We start from the raw sequence: 15,109 nt of genomic DNA, 5'->3' as shown, positions 1-15,109 counted from the left end.
TGCCATGAATGTTATGTATTATTCCGTCAACAAAATATCCAATGAACGAATTTTTTTTTTATTTTGCTCACCAAGCTTTAATAACAAAATCTGGACATAAATTTTAAAACATCACAAAATGTTTTCATGAACTTTAAGCTGAAATGAAGAAAAAAGTGACAACTATGTATACATGATAAGCTAATTAAAAGCCGAATGCCAATCTTACTTTTCAAATTATACATTGATTACATTTTTTTTATCATGTTTATCTTCATTGTTTTTCTCTTTTATTTTAACTTCTTCTTTCAAGTTAGATTCATTTAATTTATAATTATAATTATTATTTTGTCTTCTCTCTTATTCTTATCTATCTCTACATTATACGGACAATCTTTTAGGTAAAATTAGTAGCAAGGAGCTAGACGACCTTGGTTTGTGAGATGTTTCTTTCTAGATCTAAACATGTGATTTTAAGATGAAATTTGAAAAAAAAAATTCATATTAGTTAATGCATTTTTAATAATATACGAAAATTATGTTTATATATATGCACCTATATATTTGACTGACAAACCTGAAATCTATACAGCTCCACTGATTCAATAATTAGGCCCATTTTAAAACCTTGATCTCGTTCCATTGCTTTTCTTCACACTAAACACATTTTTCCTTTATGTCGCATCAAAGCTAAGGTATAACTTATAAATGGTTTATTAATTTTAATAAGGAATGAATGATAATTTAAATCTTAAATTATACAGTCAAGAATTAAATCTTAAATTAACTCTATTACTTTATGCAAATATGGGGCCCACACTTTTTCTGCCATATTCTCTCTCTAGCCACGAAATTACTTCTCTTCTCTCTGCCACGACACTGTAACTATAGATGTACGGAAAGACAAACAAAAAATTAAAGAATTAAAGAATCATACACTAAACCTCCAATATTTAAGCAGTGTCATGGTCTTTCTTCTTTCTGCACGGGTTAATTAATTTTTTATCTTCCAATATTTAAGCAGGATAAATGGTCTTTCTTCTCTTCTCTATGCTTAAATTGCTAATTAACCCTTTTAATAATATAAGTGGATATATTTAACAAGTTTTGAATATTTAAGCAGCACATAATACTACCAAAGACCCAAACTTGAAAAAGAAAGACCATTTTCATTTGAGCCGAACTTCTTTTAAACCTCCAATATTGCCACTGTGAAAGTTTGTTTCTCTTTCATCCTCCATCCTTGGTCTATTTAGCTGCTAGAAATGATACAAATAAAATGGATTGAAAAAAATTTTAAAAAATAACTAAATTACTTATCTTCTTTCAATAAGCATGATAAAGCTCATTATTATATATCACAAATGTAGAAATCATCACACCCTTTAAAAATTTTATAAATCATGATTTTCAATCTTATAAATTAAATTACCCTTCTCAAATGTGGTTCACCTATCATTATATTTATATTTTTATTTTTTTAATCCATTTTATTGTACTCCTTTGTGGTAACCAAATGGGACTTAAAATAAGTCTTGTGAGATGCTCCCTCCTGTCCTTAATATAAGAAAAAATTGATTAATTTCATGCTTATTAAGAATGGTAGTTATATTATAGTACAACTACCATTTTTAATAGGAATATTAAGATGTAATGTAATTACAATATTAATAATGGTATTCCTTATTCAATTATACTATATTGCAAATTATGTAATAATATAATGTAATTGCAGTAAACGTCATTGTAATATCATTTTCAATATTTTTTATGCTGATATTATTTAAATACTCAACATGATAATTCTAATTTGAAGATTTTTCTTTCATATTGAATCCTTTTTTTTTTTATCAATTGAATGCAATTTCAACTCCACTCGAGGCACGGGTTGACGCTAGTTATTAAGAAAAATATATAAGCAATTTTTTAAAAAAAATTCACATACTAACAAAAGTCTTCATTCTCATAACAATATATATTATTTTCCTTTTTACCTCTAGTTCAAATTATCAAGGCATTTCATGATGAGTGAAAAATATATTTACACAAATATTTAGGTTAATAAATACAAGGGGTAAAATAATAATTTTATTTACATTTACTAAATTGCTTATATTTTGAGCCAAAGTTAGCTAAAAAAAAATGCTTATATTTTAAACTAGAATGAGAATCTTATATCAAAGATAAGAGAGAGTATGTATAATATATAGAGATTAAAAAATATAAAATTCTTTTAAATTTTGAGGCAATATAAAACCCCTTTTACTTTTAAAAATTTAAAATTAATCTCCCTAATTTTTTTTAATCACAAGCTCTTCTACTGTTATTTTTTAGCTATCTGACTGATGGAAGTTGTCATTTCATATTAATAAAAAAACACATAATAGCTTATGCAGCATTCCATGTAAGCTAATAATATATTCATAAAAATTTTGTCAATATTTTTTCTATGATTGTTAGCTCACATTGGATGCCATATAAGTTAGTATGACTTGGAAATTCTGGTTAGTAAGATAGTTAAGAAATAATAATAAGGATGTTCGTGGTAAAAAAAACAAAAAGAAAATGTCAGGAAGGTTAAGTTTGAATTTTTAAAATTAAAAGTGAGGGAAGATTTTTTTTTAATAACTACTTCAAAATTTAAAGAGTTTTGCATATTTTAACCATAAGTAAATTTTACCCTGCGAATAAAAAAAAAGAGTAAAATATTCCAGCCCCATCTAATTTTTATTTATATAATTCAACTAATTGCGGAACCTGCCCGCTCCTTTTCCTTGGTATATTTAAAAATTGAGCCATATCGTAGCAAGGTTACATTGTTTTTTTTCTGTAACACCAACCATGTTGGTTCGAATTGATTTTCTACTCATCTTTCTTTCAGAAGCACCAATCATGTTGTTCTCAACATATGTTTTTTTTTTTTTTTAACTCGCAACACTGGCCACGTAGTTTTAAATTGATTCTTCTACTCACCGTTCCTTCTCGTGACGCTAATTATTTTGTTTTCTATCGTCTTTTCTTTCTTGTAGGCTGTAGCCTTAGCTGTATTGTTTTAAATTAATCATGAATCAGATCGCACTAATCGCATTGATTTTATTTTAATCCACAGTAGTTCTTCTTCTTCTTCTTCTGTAACAAAAAAAGAAAAACGTTGAACTAATTTACATGGATTAAGCAACTTAGTCAAAATTGGATTCTGCTCTTAAAATAAAGTCTGTCATAATTTTTCGACCAAAAAAAGGTCTCTCATAATTTATCCATAGTTATAAGTTCTCAATCCATCTTTTCACTATAATTACTTGACATTATTTATGTCAATAACACAATCAAAAAAAACATTCCACCACTTCTAAAATTGATTAGCCAAATATATTATTTAGAAGTCCAAATATATTATTTAGCCAAATATATTATTATGTCAATAACTTATTAGTTCTTTCTAGTTTAGAATATAATCATTTCTCCTAACTAATATTGATTCAAAACATTCCACCGTCCAAGGCACTATGAGAGTAGATGTGGATGCGTCTCTAAATCATCAAAATAATGCAGCTTGTGGCTGGCTCCCTCGAAATTCTGAAGGTCAATGGCTACAAGGGTTTGTGTGGAATCTGGGGAATTTACCAATTGCAATAGCTGAAGTTCATGCCATTAATTGTGGACTACAACTCTATTCAAGCCTCAACTTTGATGAAGCTAGGATATATTCAGACTCTTTAGATGCAATAAATCTCATTTACAGAGGTGTACATAGTGATCATCCTTTTGCTGATGCTATTTCAAGAGTCCAAAAGACCACATGTGCCCCCAGAGACAACAAGATTCTGCATATTTCTCGGGATGCAAACTCATGTGCTGATTTCTTGGCTAGAATGGCTCAAGGCTATGGTAGTGATTTTACTCTACTAATTGATGCTCCACCTAGTTATGACAGCCTTATTTTGCTTGACGAAAATGGGGTTAATCCCCATATGAATTAGACTCTTTTGTGTTGTTTTTGTTTCTTTCTCTAGCTATTTGCTAGCCTCATCTATGAAGAAAAAAATTAAAAAAAATGATAATAAAATTCTTTTAAAATATATAAATAATAATTTGATCCTTTAAAATGTCATAATTCTCTTGAAATCTTTAGAAACTTTTCTGTCATTAATAAATTTATATAAATTATTAAATTATCCTAATTGAAAATAAATGATTCACAAGTTTTGTTTAAATATTCATAATTTTTCTTCTTATATTTGTAACAATGCAACAGTAAATTATAACTTCATATGTTAAATTTTTCATTTGTTATTGCATTGTTGTGAATATAAGAATGAAAGTTATAAATATTTAAACAAAACTTGTGAATCATTTATTTTTAATAATGATAATTTGGTAATATATATAAATTCATTAATGATAGAAAAGTCCCAAAAAACTTCAGGAAAATTATGACTTTTGAGAGATTAAATTGTCATTTATACATTTAGAGAGATTTTATTGTCATTTTTTCAAAAAGATATTTATACATTTTTTTAAATTTTATTCTTTATATTTTTTTACTCTAGACTCTTGTGCAAGTAAATTTTTGACATTCTTCTCACTTAAAAAATTAGAATTAATAGTAAAAAAATAACATATATTTTTTTAAAAAAATATTTTATTTATATATGAATTATTATAAAAAATATTTATATTTTGGATTGAAGGTAGTAACTGCTTCATAAATTTTACCAAATGGCTTATATATACTCTCTCCGTTAAAAAATATAAGGCATTTTTAATCGAATCTCACCATTTAATAAAGTAGTTACTTACTTTTAAACTAACCCTATCTTTTTATTAATAAAAATATTTTTTTAAAAAAATAATAATTATATTTTGAAAAATTAAAAATATTTTATATTTTTTAATATTTAACTTTTAAAAATATTTTATATTTCCTAACCGAGAGAGTAAAAACTTTAAAAAGTTAAATAATAATTATATTTTGAAATTTTTTACTCTCTCGGTTAGGAAATATAAAATATTTTTTAAAAAGTTAAATATTAAAAAATATAAAATATTTTTAATTTTTCAAAATATAATTATTATTTTTTTTAAAAATATTTTTATTAATAAAAAATAGGGTTAGTTTAAAAATATGGTGAGATTCGATTAAAAATGCCTTATATATCTTAAATGGTTAGATATTTTTAATCAAATATTTTTAAATGGTTAGATATTTTTAATCATATCTTATATTTTTAACGAAGGGATTAAGATATCTTTAATTGAATTTCACTCTAAATAAAAATTAACAATTTTCAAATTAATATTATTTTTTATTATTTATTCTTATTTAATAGAGTATTTTATTTAAGAAATATAAAATAATTTATTAATTAAAGGCATTTTTTGAAAAAAAAATATATTAATTATACTTTAAATATTAAAAATACCTCACATTTTTAATATCTAACACTTATAAATACTTTATATTTCACTTTTCTTTTGTGTTTATCAGATGGAGAGTTGGATGTTAGATTTTTTTTTTCCTCGAACCAACAACTGATGTTTGTGAGTATAAAATATTTTAAGTGAGCTACTTTAATTGTGCTCCAAATGTTTAAATTTGATCCAATTAGATGACCATATAAAAATATTAAAATTTTTAATGTTATTATTTAAGAGTTAATAAGTAAATAAGACCTGAATTATTGCTTGAAATTACCTTAATCCTAAACTCTTAAATATACAAAATAAATACTAAACTTTTAATTCATAACAAAATAAAACTTGACAATAACTTTTAATATGTTACTGTTACACAGGTATTGTTTAGAGTTTATTTTTCTATAAATTTAACCCTGACTGTTATAGTACCTGTATGGACAGTAATGGTGTTAAAAAGTTAATGGTCAGGATTTATTTTGTATATTTTAAAATTTAAAATTTATTTTTCATATTTTAAGAGTTCAGAATCCATGGTGATTTTTGAACAAGAATCAGAGTCATATTTGCTCATTAATCTTATTTAAAATATCAAACTAAAATACTATAATATCTGAACAGGTGAAAGATACTTTAAAAAATAAAAATATTTTTTAGGAGTTATATGCTAAAAAATGTAAAACTTTTGAGGTGTAATGATTGCCTTTTTTTTCAAGAGTCTATATTAATGAATGACTTTATATTTATCATAAGATATTTAATAGAGGTAAATATAAAAATATATGATTAATGAAAGGAGTAACCACTTTATTTAAGGGTGAAATTTGATTAAAGATATCTATATTTTTAAACAGAGATAGTAGTTGATGGATTTTTTAAATAATAAGTAAGATGCCAAATGGGCTTTGGCTTGCATTTTACCAAAAAAATGCCAATTAACAATTTTGGCATTTTGGGAAATTAGAATGACTCTATTTAATTAGAAGTGCCGGATAGTATGCAAATCTACGTTAATAATCAATATAATTAGCAGATAACAAATTACAATTAAGGCCTAATAAAATTAAAGAAAAAGAAACATGAGATAGAGACAAAGTAATAAAAAAACTTAAATAAATGATTGTGAGTTTGAACTCTAACCTTTATATACGTAGCAGAGTAGTTAAGGAATTTATCTTGTCTTATTATTTTTTACAAAAATATTTTCTATCAGTAAAGCTTATCCCCTATACTTAAAATTTATAGAATTACATCCTCCCATAAACTACTTACTTGTCTTGAAATTAATAATATTTTTATATTTATTTTTATTTAATAAATATTTTACTTTAAATAAATATAAATAATTTATTTATTAAAAAAATAAAAAATATAATAATTACATTTTAAATATTATATTTAATTTTTAATATTTATCTTTCAAAAAAATAAGTATTTTATTCAAAACAAATTTTTAAAAATGAGGAGGAAACAAGCATAAAATGATATTTAATTATGTTTGTTAACAAAAAGAAAAATAGAAATTTATTCCCATTGTAACTAGAACAACTTGAATAGTCAAATTTTGCTATCAAATCTCATCTCACATTTAATTTTTCATTCCTACTTTCTAAATCCAAAAACAAACAATAATTTGGTTTTTTTGTTTACATGAAAGAAAAATTTTACTTTAAAAAGGTAAAAATTTTTAAAAAAATATTCAAAAAAATATTTAAAATGATTTAGTAATAAATTTTTATGAAAAAATTTTAAATTTTTAAAAAGTAAATAAAAAATATGATATTATTTGACTTATATAAGAATCTATCTCATTCTTTCATTAAAAAAAATTATTTTTTAAAAAATTTTTTTTCCATAAAATAATTTTTTTTTGCATAAAAAAATTTAATTTTTAATTTAAATTAATGTTACTAAAAAAAAAAATAATTTTCTAACTGTCACCATAAGTAAATATTTAAATTTAAATTAAAAGTAATTTTTTTATAAAAAAAAAAATCATTTAAAATAAATTCTTTTGTTATCTTTAAAAGCTTTTTACTTCTCATCAATAATTCAAGTATCAAACTGATTTAAAAAATATTTCAATATTTTTTTATATACTGATTTATTTAATTATTAAATATTTATAATTGAAAATGCACAAAATACTACAAAAATAGGATTAGATCACATGGGTAAATTGACTTGAAAAATAAAAAGAGTTAATTAGGATTTTCTTATCTCATGCCCTGAGGAGATTAATTTGCCAATAAAGTTGATTGATATTATTTGGCATTGTGTGAGTTCTACTAGGATGCAAATGTTATGGGAAGGAAGTAAAACAGAAGAGGTTAGACTGGCTAAAGACATTCATCAAAGGGATCCTCTTTCTCCTTATCTATTTGTATTATGTATTAAAAAACTTGTTTATCTGATACAACCAGAGATTGTTAAAGGTACTTGGAGGCCCACTAGCTTAAATAAAGATGGTCCTTCTCTCTCTCATCTTTTTTTGGGCTGATGATCTTGTTATTTTTGCGAAAACGACTGAGGACCAAGTATAGGTGATTAAATAATGTCTTGACCATTTCTGTGCAATGTCTGGTCAACAGGTAAGTCATTTTAAAACAAGGTGTTTTTTTTCTAAGCATATGAATCATAATAGAGCTCAGCAACTTAGTGACTTACTTGAATTCAATCATACGGCAGATCTGGGCAAATATCTTAGGGTTCCTCTCCATCATAACCGTGTGACCAAAAATACTTATCAATTTATGGTGGATAAATGAAGCAGCGACTCTTTAATTGGAAGGCAGAAACTATATCTTTTGCAGGTTGAACAAATCTAATAAAGTCTTTGTTGAGTACCATTCCTTTATATTGTATGCAAATAGCTCATCTTCCTGTGAGTACTTGTGAGGAGATTGATAAATGTTCTCGTGGTTTCTATGGGGTTCGATTGGGGATAGAAAAAAGATTTATCTATTCCTTGGGATAAAGTGTGTGAATCAAAAAGAAATGGTGGCCTTGCATTGAGACACTCACAACTTCAAGACAAAGCCTTCATGATGAAAGTGAGATGGGGCCTTATACATAACAAGGAGGCTTTATAGGCTAGAGTTATCAAGAGTAAGTACAAATGTAGGAGGGAGTTAATACCACAAGTGAATAAGATTTGCCTTGGATCTCAGTTTTGGAGACGTTTGAAAAACAATTAGGAGAAAGTCCAAGCTAAGGTGGAATTCATAACTAAACATGTGAATAAGGTGGCTGTTAGATGGAAACCTGAGAAACATGGTATGTTTACAATTCGATCTACTTATGAGTTCTTAACATATAGTTATGTTTGTACTGATCAGATGTGGACCAAGATTTGGAAACTTTGAGTGCCTAAGCATTGTAGATCTTTCCTTTAGCTTATGAGTTATGACTGTATCCTTACTAGTAAATCTCATTTTAACCATCATTTGAGTAATCAATCATGGTGTAGTTGTTGCCCGTGGAGGTTGAAGACACTTTGCACATGATGAGACAATGTCCTGATGCTAAGGAAGTGTGGATGAAATTGTTATGGCCTTCTTAAAGACAAGCTTTCTTTGCTACAGACTTGAGGGAATGGTAAGATGAATCTTAATATACAAATGGCAAACAATTCCAAAGTGGTGTGATATGTTTGTTGTTCTATGTTGGGCAATATAAAAGTGTAGAAATGAGAGAGTTTTTGAGGGACGAAGATTGACGTCTGCAAGTGTCATTGTTCAAACGACTGCTATCCTTGATTGCATGAAAGGGGCTAACCTTCGTTCACAAAATTTGCCTATTCCTGGCATTCGTCCTATTATGCAGGCAGATATGAATACTCTAGCTACTGATGAGCTCTTTATTTATATTGATGGGGCTTTTGTAGTTTCTACGGATGCAAAATGTTGTGGAGGCCTAGTTAAAGATACTAAAGGGAATACCATTGAAGCTTTCACATTTCGATTAGAGAAGGGTGATAATCTGACAGTGAAATTATGAGCATGCTATATGGGACTAAAGCATGCTTAGAATATTAAAACCAAGCATGTTAGACTCCATAGTGACTCTCGCAAGGTATTATCTTTCTTAAGAGCTTTTAATTATGATCTTTGTGAGGATCAAGAGATTATTATAGAGATTCAACATTTACTTCAAAGAGACTGGCAAATTGATATGATTTATATTGGAAGGGAGTTCAACACAGAAGCTGATTCCCTAACTAAACATGCCTTATCTCTCCCCATGGGTCTTCACATAGTGACTATTGATTCTATTCCTTTAGTCATGGAGGACTTTAAGTTTACTGTTTTGCTATTTTGTTTTGTTTTTTCATTCATTCTTATAAAAAAAATATACTATTTCGTTAGTTCTTCGGTACGTTTTTGATCAAATTTATTAGTTAACCATAATATATATAAAATCTAAACCATCCAAAATTGTTTGTAATGTTCTGATTTAAAATTTTTAACTTTTATTTTGATATAAAAAATTTATCTTTTATCAAGGTTGAAAGAGTTAGAAAAGAAATAATGAGATTTGAAAAAATATCGTACTATATAAATGGTTCTCAGTGGATAACAAATCTCAATAGAATAAATATAGATAATATATCTCAACACTTCTCTCAAATTTAAGAGTACCTAATTTTAAACTCAAGAGGCCCTTAAATTTGTAAAAACTTATATTATTTGATCTGAAAAATAAATCTCAATATATGATATCATAACAAGGGTGACGGTTGCAAGATTATCTTCATTGTAAATTCAGTATCTATTAAAATAATAATTTATTAAAAATTATAAAAATAAAATTTCATCCAATCTCGACCGTGCAAATCGGATCTCATCACAAAAATGACGAGCATTAGACCCCATGGATACGTAGAGAGAAAAGTACGAACATGTAGAAACCGCTAATTAATTAGAATAGTCACATACTTGCCTCTTGGAAGACATATATATATAATATATATATATATAAGATTAATTAAGGTACTAATTAAAGATAATATATTTTGATTTTGAATTCCATGCAGACACGTAATCGCACTTGCTCACTGATTACGCCTCTTATTGAATATACAAATATTTATGCCTTAATGTCCATGGACCAGGAAACACAAACAAATGCCCATACACAAGTGGCCTCATCAGCATATCATGGAACCAAATTAAAAGGATCTCAGGCTAAGTCACGAGGCTTGCAAACAGGCAAGTCGTCTTCAAAAGTTGGAGGCATTCTGAGAATAGGGTTTCTGTCGAAGAAATTCACAGGCTTGAGATCGAAGCTTGACGACACTGTGGGCATGATTGGGTAGTCTTCTTGACATGGTATGTGATGAAACCCTATTGTGTACCACCACCACTATGTCCTTGTTCTCTATCCCTCGATCTCTGCAAGTTGCAACCCAACCAACATAGTATTATTATTCTTCTCGTGTTCTATTTATATTTAAAGATAGAAAGATGACAACATGGTGTTGATTCTTTATTACAAATTTATTATTTTGCCCTCTATTAAATGTTAGAATTTTTAATCATGGTTAATAAGTTTTACAATTTTTTTATTATATTAAATCATATTGAAATAATTTATAAATACTATTAATACTAGTAGTAACGTTTAATAAAATTAAAAAAATTAATTATTTGATCTCTATAGCTTTTATTAAGTTAAAACTCACTTTAACTTAATGCAATTCAATCATTATAATTTTATCAATTTAAAAAAATTATAAATATTAAAACTTAGAACTAATGTTTTTAATAGCAAACTCTATTGGGACTAAGTTGTAATAAATTAAATTTCATCAATTGAATTACAGCTAAGTCAAATCATAAAAACTGAATTATATCAATTTAAAATTTAAGGAATAAGTTGCAACAATTGAATCAAATAGTAGGAATTAAATAATTAATTTTTACTAAATTAAATCAAATTTAGATAATAAATTTTTAAAGAAAGAGAAGACTAACCTCTTGGCCCAGACTTCCAGAGTGTCGTCTCCTTGGCTCTGATAAACAAACAAGCCACCGGCCCACTGCTCGCTCTCATTGTAAGGCGTCACCCATATCTGATTATTCGTGAACGCCGCTCTCTTCTGCGGAGGATCCTCCGCGTCCAGCAAGCTCGCCGCCGTGCCTCCGGGGACCACCTTGTACCCCACCGGATTCCCCACCTTGGTCTTCTTGTTAGGGTTTATCACGTGGAACTCCGACGGGTCGTACAGCTTCAGTCTTATCTCTGCGTCCTTCTCCGTCTTGGCCACGTTCCTCACCGCTTTCAGGTAGCTTCTTCGGAGAGTCTTCCTCCGGCGACGTCTGGTGTCGCTTTAAGTTGACCTTGACAAAGGAGTTTGGCTCGCCGTCGATGTCCATGTCAAGGCAGTAGTTTATGAAGTGGTCGTGGATTACTCCGATGACGTTGTCGGCGAGGAGCGTGCCATAGAGATACTCTTGCGGTGGAATCTGGCTGGTGTGATCGTACGGTGTTCCTTTCACCATCAGGATTCCACTCAGCCCCACCTGCTCAACCGTTCACAGGTTTTCATGTCATTGCCATGCTTTATTCTCCTTACAAGTCTTTGAAAATTTAATCGTTAGGCAATTGATTTTTGACAAGAAAACATTTTTCTCTTTGAAAAGTTTACCTTGCATTACAAACAAACTCAATAATGTGACAAAGACTTGACATTTATAAAGATTAAGAAATTATTTTATAGAATCACAATATGTACACATAATTTTTTAGTGTGTACATGAATTATTTTATTAAAAATAATTTTGTCCAAAGCACTACTAAATGTGACATTTCTTTTTAAAAAATTTAAATTTAGTTCATTAAAAATTAATTCTTTTCACTAGATCTAACTCTCCTAGTAACAAACACAAATATTTTAACATAATACATTTAAATTTAAATAGCTCAACAATGGTTTTCGAAAGCCATTTAATAATGTAATAAAATTTGATATTTTATCCATTTAAGAGACTACAAGCATTAAACTTATGATCACTATACAGTTTTTACTCTAAAATTTGATATTTTGCTAGAATAACAATTAGATTCCAAAATATTAAATTAATACTAGTTAAGTTCTTGAATTTTTTTTTAAAAAACAAGTTAAAAATACCAATCCAAATTATTACAAATTTTAGAATTTTAATTATAAATAATTATTTCAATATTAAATGTAATTTTTAGATTGCAATAGAAATTTTTATTTATAACTATTTGAATTGATATTTATAATTTTTTTAAAATTTTATCCAAGACCTAACTATTATTAATTTTTTTTTCAAGACCTAATTGTCATTCTCCCCTCTTTTTTTTTTTTAAATTTGGTGCATCTATTATTGTGAGTTTACTCCATATTTAGTTAATGGGACTTAACGTGGACTTAGATTAATTCGAATCAAATATTATTGACAGACCCTTTCAGTTGTAGCAAGCTCTACTATCAAGTTTTGACAACACTACATTCTGATTAACCTCGGAATTGAACAACCACTTACCAATGATTCAAGCGCTTAATATAGTTTTATGACTGCTTAAGACAGTCAAAATTTCTAATCACACTAGAGTACAAACACAAGCTATATTGAAAATTAAAGTTGAAAATGAATAGATGAGCACAAACCTTGGGTCTGATTAGTCCATCGGTTTGAAATTCCCAATCCATGATGTAGTCATAGTTTGCCACCGACGCTGCCATTCTCACCACTAGCGTCACCTTCGGCCTCGCCTCTGTTATCTGCATTCCCCCATAAATAAATATCTCTGTCATCAATAACACAACGCAATCTAGTTTTTTTTTTCTCAAAAAAAAAATATAATACATAAAATATCTGTTTCAATACATACGTTCAATAAGACAAGAAGAAAATTAAAGCCGGCGATATATGCAGTATGTTGCAGTATATTGCAGAGCTTTGACACCTATCTAACCTGCAAGTCTGTGATAGGACACTCCACGTGCCGCCACGCGATGTCCCCAGCGTAGCTCTCGTACACACAAATCATGTTCGGCCTTACGTACGGCTTCCCGTCGGCCGACGCGAAAACGCCGTCCATGTAGTACGCGTTCCGGGGACAGTCGTTAAGCGGGTCCAGCGACATGGCCTGTAACCCGAACCCGTATTCACCTGCGTCCATGTACGTCTTGAAGTACCACGCGTCCGTGGGGTCCATGTACGGCACGAACAGCTCCGACGCGAACCCTTTGTACATCACTTCCCTCAGCTCCGACGTTTCTGGGTCTCGGACCTTGGCCTGCGATATCACTAGCCCCGCTCTCGGGTCGGGTTTCAGGTGGAATTCCCAGTTCGCCCACTTCACGAGGTGCCCGTCGACTGTAAAACTCGGGCCCTTGGGTTGCTCCAGCGATATCGGGTTTAACAGGTCCAACTTCCCGTTCAGCTTCTGAACGGAGTAACGGTAATCCGTGTTGATCCCGTTCGGAATCGGAATATTCCGTCCCTTGTCGGAGATGGAGGACAACTTCTTGTCTGTCCATGTCGACCAGCACGGTGAGTCCTTCGATCGGTCTCATGTAGAAGTTTGCAGTGCCCTCCGAAGAATAACACTGAACCTTGATCAACCTCTTGTTCTTCTCCTCCTTTATCTTCCCGTACCACCCCGACGACTCCGGCAGGCAGGCCAGGTCCGCCATGTTGACCCCACGCCCTGATCGTACGGTTGAACTCTCGGCTCTTCAGCGGCGCGTTTGTCGCTCCTACCATGTCCTCCACAGTCATAGTGGGGTAGCCGGAAAACAGGACCTACTTCGTGTCTTGTCACCTGCGAAGACCACAGAGAGAGAGAGAGAAACTGGATTCGGTAAATTTTTCAGGTGACGTAAAAAAATCAGATAATTCTGCAGATAAACAGAAGAACCTGTTGGGTCGAGAGGTCGACGGTGAGGACAAGATTGGAAACGGCGTTGACGCGAGCAATGACGGAGGCTTTCCTGGGAAAGAGAGGGTCGCCGGACTTCCATTGCTTGACTAGTTTTTGGGGGGTTCTTGGAGGACGATGGAGTGAGAGCGTAAGAGGAGTATTTGAGGAGAGGATATCGGGAGAGGATTGAACGGACTTGGTTGAATTCATGGATGGTGAGGGGGTCGAGAGGGTGGCGGGGAGTGTAGGTTCATGGTGGTGGCGGCGCGTGGGAGAAGGAGGCTTCTTGAGGAAGGTGAGGAGTTCGGGGCGGAAGAAGCAGCGTTGGGAGGAGAGGTTGCAGTGGACAAGTTTGGTGTTAGAGAGAGGTGGGAAGTGAAGCCATGTCACGAGCAGAGCTAAGGCTCCGAAGAAGAGAAGGAAGAAGAAGCGGAGGAAGTTTCTGTGTTCCATGGCAGTATCGGTCGCTCCCTCTTGGATTGGGCGTGGGATACTTCTTACAACCACACTACTGACCCCAACTCCACTTCAACATTAATTAAAAATAAAAATATCATTAAAAATGTTCGCCAAAAAAAAAATCCTGACGAATGTAATCTTCAATAGAGAGTATTTTCAGTTTGTAAATCTAAGGGGTAATCGCTCCACGATTAACAAATAATATCTCCCACTCAACTAGATTGCTACATTGATAAAGAGTTAGGGTTCAAACTGTTGACCACTTGTTTAAATGATACTGGTCCTTGTCACTTATATTAACTTTAATTAATAATTGATAGTTAATTAAATGTTTTGTGACTCTATTATCATTATCTTG

At 30.2% G+C, this 15,109-nt stretch overlaps 3 protein-coding genes across 3 annotated transcripts; 1 reads left to right on the top strand and 2 right to left on the bottom strand.

Moving 5' to 3' along the window:
* Positions 1 to 3,485: 3,485 nt before the first annotated feature.
* LOC129302821 (uncharacterized) lies at positions 3,486 to 3,959 on the top strand. Its single transcript, XM_054941693.1, has one exon. It carries the CDS (start codon positions 3,486 to 3,488, stop codon positions 3,957 to 3,959), a length of 474 nt encoding a protein of 157 aa, XP_054797668.1.
* Positions 3,960 to 10,392: 6,433 nt separating this feature from the next.
* LOC129303229 (amine oxidase [copper-containing] gamma 1-like) lies at positions 10,393 to 13,153 on the bottom strand. The gene is given in 5 exon segments (XM_054942391.1): positions 10,393 to 10,752; positions 10,754 to 10,787; positions 11,370 to 11,692; positions 11,694 to 11,918; positions 13,034 to 13,153. Coding segments are annotated over 5 exon segments (879 nt in total). The 3' UTR covers positions 10,393 to 10,575.
* Positions 13,154 to 14,013: 860 nt separating this feature from the next.
* On the bottom strand, positions 14,014 to 14,745 carry LOC129303230 (uncharacterized). Its single transcript, XM_054942393.1, has 2 exons — positions 14,290 to 14,745; positions 14,014 to 14,193 (listed from the first exon to the last, which is right to left on the bottom strand). Exons 1-2 carry the CDS (start codon positions 14,743 to 14,745, stop codon positions 14,014 to 14,016), a joined length of 636 nt encoding a protein of 211 aa, XP_054798368.1.
* Positions 14,746 to 15,109: the final 364 nt, after the last annotated feature.

This window comes from Prosopis cineraria, unplaced genomic scaffold (assembly GCF_029017545.1).
Source record: "Prosopis cineraria cultivar Desert tree isolate PC_DT_omini unplaced genomic scaffold, ASM2901754v1 PC2, whole genome shotgun sequence".
NCBI lineage: Eukaryota > Viridiplantae > Streptophyta > Magnoliopsida > Fabales > Fabaceae > Prosopis > Prosopis cineraria.
The sequence above is the reverse complement of the archived record's forward strand: the minus strand, read 5'-3'. Positions and strand labels throughout refer to the sequence as shown.